The sequence below is a fragment of the Oryctolagus cuniculus genome, chromosome 10 (genome assembly GCF_964237555.1).
Source record: "Oryctolagus cuniculus chromosome 10, mOryCun1.1, whole genome shotgun sequence".
Taxonomy (NCBI): domain Eukaryota; kingdom Metazoa; phylum Chordata; class Mammalia; order Lagomorpha; family Leporidae; genus Oryctolagus; species Oryctolagus cuniculus.
Genome location: NC_091441.1, coordinates 78192881 through 78210822, shown reverse-complemented (window position 1 = coordinate 78210822; position 17942 = coordinate 78192881). Strand labels below are relative to the sequence as shown.

General features: G+C 46.2%; 1 protein-coding gene across 25 annotated transcripts in view; it reads right to left on the bottom strand.

Annotated features, from left to right (window-relative positions):
- Window positions 1–17942, bottom strand: part of FOXP1 (forkhead box P1) — a 464888-nt gene that overhangs the window by 70984 nt on the left and 375962 nt on the right. For all 25 annotated transcript variants that reach the window (XM_070050577.1, XM_070050597.1, XM_051852212.2 and 22 more), the window contains one exon: window positions 13850–14054. In XM_070050577.1, the coding sequence (XP_069906678.1) occupies window positions 13850–14054 (205 nt within the window). The remainder of the gene's footprint in view (window positions 1–13849; window positions 14055–17942) is intronic.

Sequence of the window (17942 nt, the reverse complement as noted above, 5' to 3'; positions counted from 1 at the left end):
GGGATAGGGACCACTAATCCACAAGTTATTAGCACCATTTACGCCAGCATTCTCATTATGTCAGTGCTGCGGCGTCTGCGTCGGTGCATCACAGGGTCTGCGTGGGTCCTGCCTGTGTGTTAGAGGAACCGACGACACCCGGAAAACCAGAGGACAGAACAGTTCCGATACTAATTCTTACTTATTTTCTCCCCATTCTCTTCACGAGTCAGTGCAAGGCCTCCAAGAATGATATCAGATTCCAGAAAAGTACCATACAAGAGAACCAGACGACACAGCAGGAGACGAATGGGCAACTGGGCTAAAGACACAAAATGCCTCCGAATCCTAAGGCACTTGTGCTTGTGTTTTCTTAGAATCACTCCCTACTTTCTAAATTACTTTTGTTTCTCCGTAGTATAAGATGCTTCATTAACGGTCACTGGATTAAGCTCTTCTCTACCTTTAATTCAGCAGATTTTATCGCACAACTAGTTGGCAAAAACCACATTAGGTTACTAGATCAGTCTCCACCGTGGGATGCATACGTTCCATGTGTGTGTGAGAATATTAAAGTTTTTATGTGAAGATAACGTCAGAGCTTCTAATGCACATACACATGTGTGTTTACGAATATGAGGGGAAACTTCAAGAACCTCATGTAAGATGAAAATAAAGGTAAGTATAGAGGCAGGTGCTTGGCCTGGTGGTTAAGACACCCTTGTCCCACACTGGAATGCCTAAATTTGATATGTGCCTGTAGCTCCCGACTCCAGTTTCCTACTAATGCAGACCCTGGGAAGCAACAGGTGATGGCTCAAGTCACTGGGTTCCTGCCACACAGATTGAGTTGCTGGCTTGAAGCTTCAGCCTTGGCCAAACCCCAACAACTGCGGGCATTTAGGGAGTGAGCCAGTGCCTGGGAACTCTTTCTTTCTCCCTTTCAAATAAATAAGTACAGAAGTAAATTTTAAAGGTAAATTTGTTTTGGTGCAATTTTGAAATCCATAATAAGCGTTTTCCATGAAGTTTTTTGAAGTACCCTCTTGAATACTTCTCACACTGTTAGAAAACTATAGGCAATATATTGAAACATCTATATTACTGATTAACAAATACTTTCAGTAGGGATGTATTTCCATTTTTTTTTTTTTTTTTTTTTTTTTTGTTACTGATGAGGTGAACAGTCAGGCAGGTTAGGAAGTCACTGCATTGGTTATGACTCAGTAACTTCTCACCCGCCAAAAGGCCTTGGCCCCATTCTCCGGCGCTCAAACAGGAAGGGCTCAAATATTCGCTCTGGGCCTGATGGCATCAGGAGGAGCTCAGCTGCTGGAAGGAACAGAACCAGAGCAGAGAGAGAACAGAAGCACCAAAAGAGGGGAAGACAAAACCGGGGCACTTACAAAGGACTTGCAGGGCAACAGTGGCAATTTTGAAAAAGAACCGGGCTCCATAAAAGAGTCTGCATTGGCCCAGAATCTGGAAGACTTCTCCTTTGAAAGAAGTTTTGGCAACAAACCCAGATTCTCCTAACTCAGAGTAGCAGGGCTTTGGAAGAGGAAGGGTGCCTCAGCCCAGGCACGGGCAGAGAAGTTGGGGGGTTTCCAGGCATGGCTCTCAGGGCACAAGCCCTGGGCTCGTGATTTCCACAATCGGAAACAGAGGATTCCTAGGCAAGGTGAAGACTGAGACGCACTCTCCCCCGGACCCATGCATTCTCCCTCGGGCTGGCCAGGTCTCCTCAGAGAAGGTGGGGCCCCGGCGGGCAAATCTCAAACTACTCTTGAGAGCTTCCAGGCCTTGACATCTCCTGCAGGCCACTTTCCTCCCAGCGCAACATCCAACTTCATGGTTATCAACGCCTTTCCTTCACGGACCTGGCCCGCGGCGCAGAGGGGGCTGAGCACACACCGCGGGGGCCGGCGGCACTCCTTATTTCCACAAAGCCCACGGCGTACACGCTTCCATCGCTGCGCTTCTTTGATAACCAACAAGAGCAGGTAAGCTTTATTGAGCACCTACTACCGTCTGCGACTGAAACATGCAGTAACTCATTTAAGCCTCACGATTTAATATCTGAGGCAAGACCTGACACAGCAGGATTCAGTAACTCAAGTGGGCAGCCGGCCTTCCACGTCCAGCTCTGCAGCCCACACTTTTACGGCCCCACTAAACAACACAGCTGCCCTCCCACTAAGGAGGGGATGGGCCAGGATGCAGCCAACATGTCATACCTTTGGCTCTGCCTCGGGGCCTTTGCTTCTGCTGTGCCCTTAGCCTGCCAGGCTCTTCCCTCTCTCTGCAGGTCACTGGGAGGGTTTGCCAGAACAGCTGTTCCAAATAACCTTAGCCCCACCTAGTAACACTTAGCTCCTTCCCTGCCCCCCCCCCCCCCCCCCCCGAACCTAACTCTCGCTTCTGGTTTTCTTGTACTGCACCGGGAACTCTGTGTGGGCAGCCTTTGTTGGCTGAGCTCACAGCGATTACACACAGGGCCTGGGATACCATCTGCCCATGCCCAGAGCTTGCTAAGTCCATGTGAGTACTGCCCGGTGACCAGTCCTGCTGAAGAATACACTTTTGTTGCTGCTGAACCCTGGACAACATCTCATTTATTCCTGTTCAGTTTCTTTTTATTTCCGTTTGTACCATCCTCTAATTTATTCAAACGCCACCGGATTATTCCGGCTCTTGGTGTCAATTTTTTTCTAATTAAAGTAAACTGCCATTTATTTCTCACACTGATCTTTAACACGAGACGTCTTGTTCTTGTCTTAACTATGACTCATACGGGAAAATGTGAGTTGAATGAATATAGGGGCTCATATGGACCACAATGTTCCCACCAATATTTCAGATATAAAAGTAGAGACAGAGCCATAGACCCCTGCCTGACTCGTGGGTCTATAGTAATAATTTTGATGGAGTATTAGCCTTTTGGATGTATGACCTGCAATTCTACCAGATGACTAAAATGACCCCTTTGAAAGCAAATACCACATCATTTACACAAACACTTCAGGTCTGCTTCCCCTTCTGCCATAATATATCCTCAAACTCCTTCAACATTCATGGCCAAGTTGTAAAATACGCACTACACAAAAGAGCCTTCAAAGATACACCTCAAACTATTCTTTTTAAGCAAAGAACAACAACAACAGAAAAAAACAAAGATGGAGGGAGAAGAGGAGGAAAGAAACAGATCACCCTATCATCAGACTGATCTCCTGGAGGACTATAAAAGGGATGAAATTTGCAGGGCATAAAAATGTGTCTATTTGTTTAGGGAAGTCCTACAGGTAGTATAAATATCATCGCTGCAGTTGCTATGGGGTCTGTTTGTTTACCAAACAAGAACACAAATAGCAGAACAACATCTGAGTACAGTATATAAATGGAAAAGGCTCTGGTGCATTTTCCAAAGTGCCTTTTAAAATGTCCCTATTTCTCATCTGAGGCGTGGGGCGCTCTGCTTTCTCGATTCTCCCTTTGTACTGCTAGTACCTCTAAGGAATGCTTTGTTGCTCTCAGATTTCTGAGGTTGATAAGTGATTTTCTTCTCCTTTTCCTTTTTCTCAAGGCTTAAGACACCAAAAAAACAGGAAGCCCAACAATCCAAACTGGACAAAAAAATTAGTTTTCACAACTGAAAAATGACACAGAGAGAGGTTCACAGATAAATTCTAGTATGAGCATGCAGTCCTTAAGTTAACTTACAAACATCACCAAGAAAGATCTGTACATATGTGTTTCAAACTTTCTTTTTAGAACATGGACAGACAGCAAATTTAGCTTGTAATCTGTCCCTCTTCTTTTGAGGGTGGAAAGACAGAACGCTCCCATCCACTGTGTCAGTCCATTAAGTGCCTGCTCCTACTGGGACTGGGCCCGGCCTACACCAGGAGCTGGAAACTCAATCCCAGCCTCCCCCACGAGTGCCAGAGACCCAATGCTGAACCCAGCACCACAACCTCCTAGGGTCCGTACTGGCAGGGAGCTGAAGTCAGGAACGCGGCCAGGTTTCCAACCCATGGACTCGGATGCAGGACGTCAGCATCCTACCTGGTATCTTAACTGCTATGCCAAATGCTTGCCTGTCAAAGTGACTGTCTATGAAGCGGATATATTTCAGGCACCAGCACTAGACCTGCTGGGTTAACCGTGCGCTTCTAAAAATGAAGGAGGGACCAAAAAAACCAGCACGCCTGCTCCTGAAGCGAATCCTTAGGTACAGGTGTGTGTGTGTGCGCGTGCACGGGCATGGGCGTGTGCACACACTGTAACTCAGATCTCCAATACAACAAACTGTGCGACAGAGGCTGCTGGCGCGGCGGCGTACTTTTCACACTACGCTGACCACGGCACCCGCCCGGCTCGGCCCTGCCGCCTCTCCGTGAATGGGACAGCTCGCCATATGGGCGCAGACACTGAACAAGCTGTACAACTCTCGGCGACATGTGCCCGGGGGACTGTCCCCTATTACCACCACCTGCGCGCAGGCAATTGTGCTCTGTCTGTGCAGTGGCACCGAGGAGCCCATCAGAATGTTATTTTTGAGTACACACAGAAAGGAAAATTACAGTTAAGAGAATTCTCAGGCTAGCAGATCTGTTGCTCAATTCCCGAAATAGTTTCCCCAAGGAACGGTTATCTTCTGTACTCACGCAGGCAGAAGTGACAAGCTGGAACACATATTAACAACTTCCCTTTGTGGGCTTCCCCTATTGTTTTAATGAGGAGAATATACTTTATGATATACTTAGGACTTGGCCGATTACAAAGGGGGGTGGGATAAAGAACTTCAGGAACGCTATGCATATGTAACGCGCTCGTTTGCATGGCCCCAGCCTTGCAAACTGCCACTCAGCAGAGCCCCAGCTCCCTTGGAGAGACCTGCAGAGCCAGGCTACAGGGTAACACTAGCCGAAAATAACAGCAGTAGCAACGGGCTGGCACAGCAATGCAGAAAAGTCACTTTGTAAAGGAGCAAGCCGACTTCCATGAAGTCTCCGGAACAGGTACCCCACTCCACACCCTCTCCAATATCTGGCTTCAGAACCTGGGAAGCCTAGCTGCCATATATTCCCCAACAGAACGATGGCCAATGGCACAACTTTCCCAAGCCACATGGCCTTCTAGATGGAGATCCTTAGCTTCCCTTCTTGCATTTCTGGATGGTTCCGATGGCCACCAAAGACAATTTTCTCTTCATCCAAGCCAAGGAGTAAAGGTGTGCATTTCATTAAGAACGTGTTACAGGCAAAGGGTGAAAGCAAGCCAGTGCAATGGGTGAGGCCATCAGAGGTCCCCAAAAGGTTGCTTCTCACTCTTCTCCTGCCACGTGCTTTCCTCCAGCGGCCCGGAGGAGCATAAACGCTCAGAAAGCTAACGCGCGTCGGGGAGGAGGGAGCTCAAGCCCTTCTACCCAAGTGCAAACACCCGCAAAACAGTTGGGTGCCAACAAAGGGATTTGGCAGAAAACTCGCATCAGCAACAGTAGCACATCAGGAAAGAATGTCTACCCAAGAGATCAAAGCAACTGGCGGGTGGGGAGGGGTCCAATTCTGGGAAGGGGGGGCAGAACCTGGCATGTTAGACATGCAACAGCCTGCAGTTGCGATACGTATTATACAAGATCCCGAGGGGGAAAAAAATTAAAGTCAACCAAACTTAAGAGAAACTTATAAAATGAACATGACTCTTCAGACCACTGATGTCATTTTATGGGAAAGCATTTATCATTTAAACACAATAAATAGGAAAAGATTTATAGAGTCTAATGATGCAGTGTTATGGTGAAAGGCACTTTATTGAGGTACGGCACAACAGCTGTTAGAGAATAATGGACGAGTTTTTTTTTTCTTTTAATCACCCCACAAAGTGAACAGTCAAGAACACCCATAAACCTTTCCCTCATAGCATGCCAGTATTTTACAGATTTTTCTCCCCTCACCTCCCTGTGCGTGTGAACAGCAGGCAGGGGGTACAGCACCATGTGGCATGGCCCTGGAGCCCTCCCTCCTACAGCTGACACCCAGAAGCACGGGGCCGGGATGCACTGACGCAGGTGGACCACAGCTCTCCAGACACGGCAGCATGACCAGCCCACAGGGGGCTTCTGACACAGGGTATATGAGGCTACCGAGAGTTTGCTTTGGAGAAGAAACAAGCACCAGTATTTTGTCCTCCGTAGCTGACCAGGCCTACTTCTCTTTCCTGTTCCCCTACACCCAAGAGACAGTCTCCTGACTCCCAGCCCTGCAGAAAGTTGGGGTCAGGGAGAGGCAGGTAAACCAGCAATAGGGAATTTCTTCTAAGCATGGCTGCACAGACAGGTCTGGCCCCTGGCTGTAACCCCGAGAGGTTATGACCTGGCCTGTAGCCACTTGAGAGTCCCATCAAAAGCCTGGATTGGTTTTCATGAGCCACTCACCTGGAAACCACCAGAATGTGGCAGTCACTGGAAATACTGAGGGTCAGGGAGACCTTGGGAGCAGGCCCTGCATGGTCACTAAGTAGCAGTGTACTTGTGCAAGTTGTACAGTCATTCTGGGCCCCAGCTACACCAGCGGCACAAATGGGACAGTGCTCCAGAGGGTTATGGTGAAGATGAATGGGAAAATCAATGTCAAGCCCTATGCCAAGTCCTTCCTGCACTGTGTCTAACCCCAAGTCACAGTTCAATAACTGTTAGCTGCATTTATCACCACCACCATCTGTCAGGTCCTGATTTCCTAAGAGAAACTAGAATCTGGAAGAGGTTATGCCACAGAGCTACAGGGGAGCCAAAGTGCTCCAGCACAGGTCTCGCAGTAGCTGTTGAGAGGGACATGCTAGCTGCTGGGCCATGTCTGCAACATGAACTGAATTTGGTGGGGGCAAATTCTGGTCTTTCCAACTGGATCAGAATCCAGGTGAACCGAACATGTTGCCGCCCTGCTTCTCAAACTTGACCGGGCAAGCCAACTCCCCCGGGGATAGGGCTACAAAGCAGGCTGGGGGCGTAGACCCTGAGTTTCCAAGAAGCTTCTAGGTTTTGATGGCAAAGCTGTGGACCTGCAGCCTTTGAGAGCAAGAATCTCAGGTATATGCAACGGCTACATAATCTCACAGCCTGTCTCTGACCGACGGAATCCAAGTCGGCCTGAGAGAGGCAGAGAAAGCTGTGTGTTTAACAAGCACACCATAAGAACAGCATTGGGCCAGCTGACAGACACTGGTGTGACGGTTAAGGTCAAGAGTATGTAAACTTTATCAATGGATGGCCAGATACTAAATACTCCAACTACGCAAACTTGCCCTTGTAGTGTAAAGGTAGTCACAGACAGTATGTAGAGGGGTGTGACACTGTCCCAAGAGAACTTTATTTTCAAGAATCAACAGAGGGCCCAATTTGGCCAGGGTTAACCCGCCAGTCTCTGTGAACAGATCACTTCTGTGTCTTAGCATGGCACTGGCAAGAAGTAACAGCAACAATTTTAAAGACAACTTGAAACAATCTGGCCCCAGGTTCCCCAAAATACTGTAATGGGAAAGAAAGATTTAGGATAGTTTGCTCAATGTTTCACTTCAAAAGAAATAAAAAACAATATCTGACTTTTCAAAAATTTTTAAAAAATTACAATGAGAAAGAACTATCAGAGGGGACTCCAATTTCCTGCTTAAATATCTGGCTTAACAAACCCTAAATCTTAGTGTGAGAATATGCAAAAGATAAAGAGTCGTGTATCTGGAACAGTTCTGAGAACAAATTTCTAGGATTTTAGCAAATAATTCAAGAGCACCAACATTTATTCATCAACACAGAATCCAGTTAAAAAACAACAACAACAAGCATATCTGTGTTTCAAAATTCCCTGCCTTTTGAAAATAGCAGGACCCATAAACCCAAACGCTACTGTTATACAGCCAAATACGTGGCAATATGTCAAGAGGCCATAAATCAAAAACAGACACCGTGGATCACATGAGATTGTCCAAAAGTATACTGCCCCAGCAAAAACCTTCGGGGGTTATTTGAAGGCAGCTGCCAACCGTGGAGCGCAGAAAATGCAAGCAACTGGAATCCACGGGGCGACGTCAATGAATGAGAATGAGAATGAAGGGGAGGGCAGGATTATCGTGACTGGACAGGAGCAGGTCAGACCTTGGAGAGAAAAGCACCCAGCCTGGGCCCACTGTTTGCGAGAACAATGAGATGGCCTCAAAGCAAGCAGAGGCTGCGTGCACAGCCACCATCTTGGCAGAGGGCAAAGAAGCCTGGTGCACCCGATGCGCAAGCAAGCCCTGAACCAACAAGTAGAGGAGCCGTGAGTCAGGAAAACACCCAAGTCGTAAAACATCCACTGAGGGTGGCTCGAGCCAAAGGCAAGAGGCTGGGAAGGATCAGAAAGAAGGGAGAATTTCTCATTTGGGCGCCAGAGGACAGCTGAAATAAAGACCATATGATGAGTTCAATGAGCGATCGCAAGATTTATAAGGCAGGAAGGAAAGGGAGGGAGGGTGCTTCAGGAGGGAGGCTTGTTTCGCATTTACCTGTGTGCATGTCCCACAGAAGGAGGGGTCAGTTTCTTCTTTCTGTACTGTTTCATACCATAAATGATTTACATTTTGATCATCGCACCCACCTCCTCTTAGGGAAAGGTGATTTTCCTCTAAACGCAGTGATGTGCACACAGTAGGTTGTCAATATATGTTTTGTTTAACTGAATTTAAATTAAAAATGTCTTTTAAGGGCACTGGGTAGAACTGACCATAATGAAGTAGTCACTGCTAAGCTGAATGGAAACTTATGGTACTGTTTGAAAAGACACACCTGAATTTGGATCCTGCATATGTACTGCGATTGCAGGTTACTAGTTATTTTACTTCTTTGAGTCAATATTCTCATCTGTGGAATGGGCACAACAACCTCATGTGGATAAAATGAGACATCACTTCCTAGGCCAGTGTCTAGCACAGGCTCCGCACTGAGAAGGAACTGATCAAACGTGAGTTCCCTTCCCTTTCCCTCGTGTCCCATAACAGAATGTGATACTTAGAATTTTAATTCAAGCAATTACTTAAGTAGTAACTGCTATTTGTATTTACATAGCTGCTTTGATCCAGGAAGCTCAAAGGGCTTCACTAAATTTAGCATTTTAATAAATGTTTCATTTGCATTCTGTTATTCTGTTTACCCACACCAAAACTCGGAAGTTTCTAGAGCGAGACAGACAGTTCAGGAAACCAGACAGAAACTCCTCCTCTGCTGGCCAGCCAGGCCTGGGAGTTGTCCATTTACCTCTGAAGTCAAGATCCCCTGCTTTCTGGGGAACACGACAGTGGGAGGCTGTAGTGCACCTGCTCCCTCTTGAAGCTCCCCTCCAGCTTCAGCCCACTGAACCCGATCCTCTCAGGTACTAACAGAGGTATGTGAATTTCTATGTAATCAGCACCATAAACATCACGACATTGTAGAGAGAAACCCCGAAGCACGGAACACAGGGCACCAGCACTGAATTCTAATGATGCCGCCTGTCCGTGACCGCACGGGGCCAGGATCTTAACAAGCCTTGATTTGAGCACTGGCATCCGCCCCACAAATCACATGGGCCGCCCCCCGTCACAGTGCTGAATGCTGATAAATGTGCCCCCCACTCTGCACAACAGGGATGTGGGTTTCCACTGGCAATCTTCACCAAAGTGTGTTTTTCCCCCTCTCTACACTCCAGGGTTTACCCTGAATGATTTAATTATAATTTTCCTTGTGTAAGACAAATTAAAGAGGAGAGGAGGAGTGTCGTGCCAAGCACATTATTTATCTCTTTAACAGATTGCAGCTCACCAAACCCAGAGCTGTGGCTGCGGCGGCGGCTGCTCCTGGGAGCCGGCCCAATGCATGGGGCAGCAGAGCAGGCAAGGCGGGTGCTGGTGGCATGGAAAGCCGCAACCCAGGTGAGACTGCTGGACACCGCACTCCTGCAGCTAGCAAACAAAACCGCTCACAGTGCTACCTGCGTCCCACAGGTTCTCCCCCGGGACAGCTCCCGGTCCCTTTCAGAAAGGATTCTTAAAGCTGCTAACTCCGAGTGGAGCCGGTGGGGCGAGCTTATGACTTAGCGGGGCAGGAGCTCTTGCTTGTTCAGATCTGGCTGATCTGATCACAGCGCAGGAGGGGAAAGGATCACACAGAACGCCGGCGGGGGGTGGGGGTGGGGGTGAGCCCGGAAGGACACATCTGCTACACACGCATGCTGACTGTGGGATAAAACTTCCCCAGGGCTGGGACCAGGAACTGCAGAGCCAATCCACAGCTCACTGCACAAGTGAGAACATACTTCTACAGCGCTATAGTGACAGCTTTTCTTCTTCTTCTTTTTTTTTTTAACCATTTTCTACTACTTAAACTGGATATCACACTTGTGATTTTTAAATTAACCATAATAAGGTAATGACACATAATATTCATTTTAAGTACCTATATATACACAGCTGGCTAGCTAATAATTGATTTTTTAATGATCAATTCCATAAACTTAAAACTTTTACATTTTTTTAACTTAAAGTGCTCATTTGTCTTGTCTTAGCTCCATTCATTCCGTTAAAATGTGCTGACTCGAATTTTCTTTTAATCCAGCCACGTCTAAGAATCTACCAGATAATATAAACTGAGAGATTCAAGAGATTAGCTGGCGGCGTGTAATTTCACACTTGCTTCCTCCCTGCCTGTGTGATTTGAAAACTCAGCCTGTTTGGGCATCCAGATGAAGGTTCACTGGAGTCTGAACTCTCTTCTGATCCACATTCTAATGCAGGCATGCACTGTACTGCAGCTTCCGTCCACACAAATAAGGACGAGGAGAAACAACAACAACAAAACCAAGCCAACTTTGTCTCCTGGAATGGGACTGGCTCTCAGATCCGAAAGACATGAAGAGGGCTATTCTTCCCCTGCCTGCCTTCTTGCTAATCTATCGCCCGACTGCAGATCCATAACCTCTCAGAAGGAAACTGAGCACAGTGCATCTCAACAAGAAGAGTTTTCTGTGTCACAGGAAATCTGGGCAGGCTCCACAAGGGCCGACGAGATTGCAACAAATACCTTAAGTGCATCCCTGGGCATTCTTCAGTGTGTGGGCTCCCCTGCTTATGGATAAGGCTGTAATTCAATCATTCCACAGTCAATGGATGACATCTACCTTAGGACATCAAAAGGAAGCACGGCAAAGGACAACAGCCTAGAACCTTTTCCTGAAAGCTATTTAGGATCTTCTGTTTCTTTAAAAAAAAAAAAAAAAGACATCGCAAGCGATTATAAAGCGAGAGCTAAGATCGGCTTCCAGACACCTCTATCTATCCTCACTGGGAAAGAACAGAAGCCAAATTGCACCCGATGGCTCCACAGATTCCTTCTGTCCACCACTCTAGTCTTCAAAGTCTTCTAAGCTGATTCGTTTAAACATCTTTCAGTTCTTCCACGTCTGCCACCGAAAAATCATCTCTCAGGGTAGCTGCAAATTCTGGTAACCTCTCATGGCTTTTAGGCCTGAATGTGATATATGAACACGTGTGTGTGTGTGTGTGTGTACAGTCACATGTCACTTAACAGGGGGCGCATGTTCTATGAAATGCGACATCAGATTTCATCATTATGTGAACATCAAGGAGTACACTTAACACTGACCCAGGTAGTAAAGCTACACACACACACACACACATACACGCACACACACACGTACACATTTAGGTCATGCAGACTTAGGTGTATGTGTATACACACACAGTGCAGGCTACCGCTCCTAGCGCCACGATGAACAACATGAGACTAAAGCAAGCACATGGAAAACAATTCAATCCACAGATGCAGTAAGCACAAGATATATATATATAAAAAATATATACATATTTTTATATATATATATATGCGAGCGTAACATGGCATACTGTTTTACAGAAAGCTTAAAAAAAAAAGTAGAAGGAGCACTCTCTAAAACAACGATGCAAAGTACAGTGTGGTCAATATGTAAAGCAGTACCAGCCATGTACCACTGCTACCCAGTACTACACTTGATACCTCATTGTGTATGCTATATTTTCCCATGAGAGGCAGCACAGCAGGTGTGTCCACCAGCCGAACCGCATACTCACAACTCACACACAAGTCACGCCGTGTCCCACAACATCACAACGGCCACACACATGTCACCAGGCAATAGGAATTCTTCAGCTCCACCGTGTTCCTCAGGGACCACCGCTGCATATGCGAGCCAGCACAGAGTACGCGGCACAGGCCTGCGTACTCGTGGGCTCTTCAAAAAGGTCCCAAAACATGGATGTTACTTTTTTTGCAAGATTTATTTATTTTATTTAAAAAGCAGAGTTCAGACAGAGAGAGGGAGAAGCAAAGAGAGAGAGAGAGAATCTTCCATCCATCGGTTCACTCCCCAAATGGCCTCAACAGCCAGGGCTGGGCCAGGCCGAAGCCAGGAGCTTCATTCAGGTCTCCAACATGCGTGCAGGGGCCCACGGACCTGGGCCACCTTCTGCTGCTTTTTCAGGCACATTAGCTGGGAGCTAGATTGGAAGTGGAACAGCCAAGACTTGAACTGGTACCCATGTGGGATGCTGATGTCGCAAGTGGCCGCTTTAACTCACTGTGCCACCATGGCAGTCCTGGACACTATCTTTTCATTTAATTTTCTGTGAACTTTTTCAAGTACCCTTGTGTGTTCAGGTGATTTTTCTTCTTAAGATTTATTCATTTATATTTGAAAGATAGAGTGACAGAAAGAGGAAGAAATATTTTTCTAATAGAAAGATACACACCTTAACCAGTAGGCCTAATATTTTCAGGAATGTATGAAGTTGTATTTGTAACTGCTTAACTGAAACATATAATTAAAAATTTTTCACTGACTTTTATATTTAAAAACAAAGACAAGCATTTGCCTTTTCCTGATGGAAATGGTGCTTACTATCACATACTACTCTTAAGATTTCTTTTTTCCTATATGTGGCAGCTCTGCATATGAAATGCACAGGAAACAGTGTAAAAATAGTAAACTGGAAAAACTTTTCAATTTTAGGAGCATTAAATATTCTGCTTTTGAAAACCTTTCAACAGCAGTATTAATGCTTCTGGGGGCTACGATACAGTAACACGAAAGTCACAGCTTTATGTTCCTAGAGCTCCTGGCTCACATGATGTATTCCAGATCTCCCAAATAACTTCAGCTTCGCCTAACACTCACGTGATGCTCAGGAAAGCTAGAAGATATCAAATCTCAACTTCCCAACAAGAACAGAGGGGCAGAAATGACACTATGGCACGGTACCCTGCAGGCCCTGCTGTGCCATGCTGGTTTGCACACGTGCACGCGCCAGACCCTTGCATTTCTCCTTCACACCCTCACTTGGTGTGTGCACAGACAGGGCCACATGCCGAGTGGACACGAAGATGGCCAAGCTGAGCTCCCTGCCTTCCTTGGGGACCGTGTGGAATCATGCATGCTCTCTGCTTGCTCAAACCATGAGTCACAGTTGCCCACGGCAGTCGCTTCCATCCTCTCAGGAGCGAGTTCAGCTCACAGGGAGTGAGCACCTGGCCCAGAGAGAAGACCTGGGAGCCTGGAGAGCCAACCCATTCAATGAGGAACCATACGACCTCTGCCCGGGGCCCCAGGCTGGGAGCTCATCTTCCACATGGAAAAGGCGCCAACAGTTAGACGCTTCACACCCAAACCATCCTGAACGCATTCTTAAGTAACTACAGGCACATGCCAATCACATGCATCCAATTAGGGATCAGGAGGTAGGGCGAGGCCAGGCCACCCACCCCGCCCGACGCTAAAGACGCCGTGGACACCTGTCCGTGGCTCGCTCCTACCTTTCCCTTTTGGGAGTGTGGACTGAGAGCTGTCCGTTGGTAGAGGCATGTGGGTTCATTATTAAGGAGGTCTTGGAAGGCGCAGAGGAGGAGACACAGGTCGTGGTCAGGTCCAGGCTGCTGTGGTTGCTGCCCGGGTTCTCCTCTGCAGTATGAGCGCTTGTCACTTCTTTCCAGAGCTGCTGCAGTTCTGTTGGAATCATGCCTGAAACAAACAAATTGGATAATTAAATCAATTAACAGCTAATTCCGTCCTCTTCAAACAGTAATTAAATCAAAGAGTCAGTAAACAAAGCCTAGTGTTGGGGGGGGGGAGGTTTTTTTTGGTGTGTGCAGGTTTTTCCCTCCCTCCCTTCCAACCAAGGCAAACAGGGACGTAATAATAAGCATGTCCTCCCACAGAGCAGTGAGCTCAAGTGCCCTCATCACACGCACGAGACGCTCGGGAAAAGGAGTCCCGAGCACCGCTTCGCCCCAGCGACAGCTTCTGTCCATCCAGACCGCTACTCTTCACTTTTTTTTTTTTTTGGGGGGGGGGGGCACAGTAGAAAGATGCACACCTTCCTTTCAGACACAAAGAAGGCTCCAAATAAATTTGTTCAACTGTACTATTATGACAACAGGAACCCCAAAATGAGTAATTTTTGTGCTTAAGTCTTAAATGATGACAAATAGCTTTGTTATTAAATATAGTTTTTATTAATCACTTTTAGACATAAATTATGAATTCATATCGTCTTCCTGAAATGCTTTTCAACTTTTAACAGTCAAATTGATTATACTATGATTATTTCATTAACACACCTATCTTCCTCATTAATTTTGGTTTCTAGTACCACATGCTTAATTGATGGATGTGTCTACTGAAAAACTGCGTAACTTTTTATACAAGTAACACTATTATTACTGTCATTTCTTAGATCAATGCTAATGAACCATTACAGAATAAAAGGAAAACGTAAAATAAACTGGGAGTAATAAAGTTCTCCGGTTTTTTAAGGAGGTCAGCATGGACACGGGTTTTAAGGAGGAAATGTCAGCCTGTATTTTCCCCCCAAGAGGAGACAGAACCAGCCTGTCAGTCTCACTACCGTGTGCCCCTGGTCCTCAGCCCGGGGTCTCCAGACCCCAGCCCAGCGCCTGCTCTGTGCATGCAAGCATCGGAGAGAGCCGTCCTGGACGGAAACTAACAAACATCAAGGACAGCCCCAAGCAGCAGCGGCAGCTTCCTCTGGAAGAGCACTGGCGAGAAATCATAAACCCTGCGCGCCAGAAGGCAGCCCCACACCAGACCTGGACGTCTGGATGGCGGCTCATTGTTTCGCTCAACTGTGACACAGCCAGCCCCCAAAGCCTGCCATTTGCTGAGTACACGCAGCAGCCGAAACAGGCATGTTTCTTACCAAACCCAAGGTATTGAATTAAAAAAGAAGGCTGTGTGCATTATATTCATTTGAAACACATAATAAAAAATGCCAAGGTCTAAATTTAATTTATTTTTGTCATTTAGAATACAATGGATAGATAATCATCTCAACGTGATCAGCCAAACATCTTTACTTTGCTAAACTGTTAAAGATTTTAATTATGCTAGCATTGGAGAGCACTGGTCTAATGAGGCGATGGACTCCAGAGAATCCGAGTGGTTAAGAACTGTGAAATGAGTCTGATAGGATTTTTTTATATTCACCGTGGATCGTTTGCATATCAAAGAGGAGTAAATTATTGCACAGCGGACCAATAACCTTCCCCGCCTTTCTGAGAGGAGCCTTAACAAAAACAGTTGGTCTCTCCTAACAGTTCTCCACGAAAATGTTCAAATGCTCAAGTCTTTGCAATTAATATATATTATAAAGGAGGCTTCAAATGATACATTAAGTGGTCAGACATTCTTAGAACGCATCCTCGACAGCCACGTCGGTTTTCTTCTCCCTTCATAAAAATCAAATGCCAATTATATTTTGATGGATTTTGTCCCAAATGAGCATTTAGTTATTAGGCATATTCAATTATTACTTGTCCCCTGAAATTAAACCTCGGAGGCAAATTAAACAAAGAGAAAGGTCACTACACAATCCCAAGTCCGGTGTTGCAGCATCTGGGCTATTATTTTCAAACACCTCTCCGAGTGACAGGTGGGACAGGCCTGTAGCTAGCGGGCCTGCCACTGTGGTCTGCACACCAACAATTACCTGTGAGCGTGATGGGGACCCTCTGACCAAGCATTTACCCAACTGAAACAGCGCTGAAGGGCTTGTCTACTAAGGGTAGTGCACTGATACAAACCCACACAAGCCAACACCGGCTTCTATTTTCTAGGGAGTCAACATCCGAAAAGAACAAGCTGCCTGTTTTTCAACTCAAACCAATTGATTTCCGGGTCAGCTGCATGGGAAGAACTGGGTTCTAACAACTGTGTTGACTGACACCTTCTTCCCTCGGAGAAACACAGCACTTTCGGAGCTATTTTCTAAGTGAGCTCTTTATCCCACAAACACAGCCAAGGGCAAATGCACGACCACTTGTTACACCTCCAGAGTACACTCATGGTGCTCTGCTCTCCGTGTACGCCAATGGGATGGGAAACTGGTTCCACCGTCGACAGGGGAAAAATGATAGATAAAACAGGAACTCAGTGAGTGACAGCCAGCAGTACTTTAGGGCCCAATTTCTACGTGATCATTGCCTTCACACTCTCATCGGACTTTACAGAGAAGCTGTCAAATCATTCTTTTCCATCAATGCTACACCCCAGTAGCGACGTCCACCTGTTAGTTCACGAATGCTACCTACCAAAGCATGCTATTATTGGACAGCCAAGATCTCAGGACAGGATCTAAGACAGCTAAAAGGTAGGTGAGTCACTCATCAGAACAAATGGGTATCAAGTCTCCAGTAAGCAAGATGGGGGAGCCAGAGTAATAGTCCCGGGTTAACAAACCCATTCACAGGTATAAAACCAAGCATGTAAGTTTCTCCTATCTGGAGTTCACCTTTGAAAAACTAAAAGGTCAGGATGAAACTGAAGGAATCTCTCTATATGAAATTAAGGGCTCTAGGAAGGATCACATCATTAAGGAGGTCAGGTTGAAAAATATTTGCTAGCTGCATAAAACAGAGAGAAGGCCCTAGAATAACCTTTAAGCCAACAGAAAGCATCCCCCATATCACAACAGGAGACCTTCAGGACTGAAAACAAGGACTTCAAATCACCATCGCTGTATCTGTCTCTGTACTCTGACACGCATATCTGAGGTAGCTTAGCAAGGCCACAAGCTGGTATGTAAAACAATCCTGGCTTTAATGACAAAGAGGGCATTCCCAGCACTTTTCACACACAACTCCTGTGCCTTGGTGCTATGTCTGCTTTTCCAGGACAACTGGTCCCTTCATTATAAAAGAAAATGCAGGCACAGGTTTAAAAAATGTATGTTGTGGGGACAGTTGACAGATTACTGTTCATGGAACTCAATTTTACAACCCCAGGTATCACTGGCTGGAAGACAAACAGAGTTGATCAACCTTTTTTTGTCCTTGTACATCCATACCCAGGTGACCATGTTCAAGCAAGCAGAAAGTTGATTTAAACCTCATAATGACATCAGTTTTAAGCCATCATCTCTCTGATAAAAAAGAATTGTGTTGCAGTCCAATATGACTGAATTCTCAAGCCACTTGGGCGAGGGGTTGGGGGTGGACAGAGCCAAGCTCCTGATTCCTAAGAGAAGTTCAAGAAGAACTTGATTCCAGAGATCACAGTAATTACAGGTACCATCCTGGGCATACCTTTGGACTCTCTTTAGGTTTTCAATAGGCTTCCTGCTTACGTAGAAGGGGCTAGTAGTTAGAGCAGACTGCTAAGCATATCAATCAATGCCACGACTAGTGAATTACCCACTGGTGTCTCTGATATGTTACTGCAGAGATTACACTTCATGCATCACCACATTCATTTCTTTCACATTACACATGAGCTTGTCTTGTCACTGCCCAATTGCCCTCTTTTGGACAGCTTAACTGATGTACTATAACAATGGACCTTAGTGAGCAAACTTAATAAGTACAGGAGTGGTGGGAAAAGACGAGAGAGGCT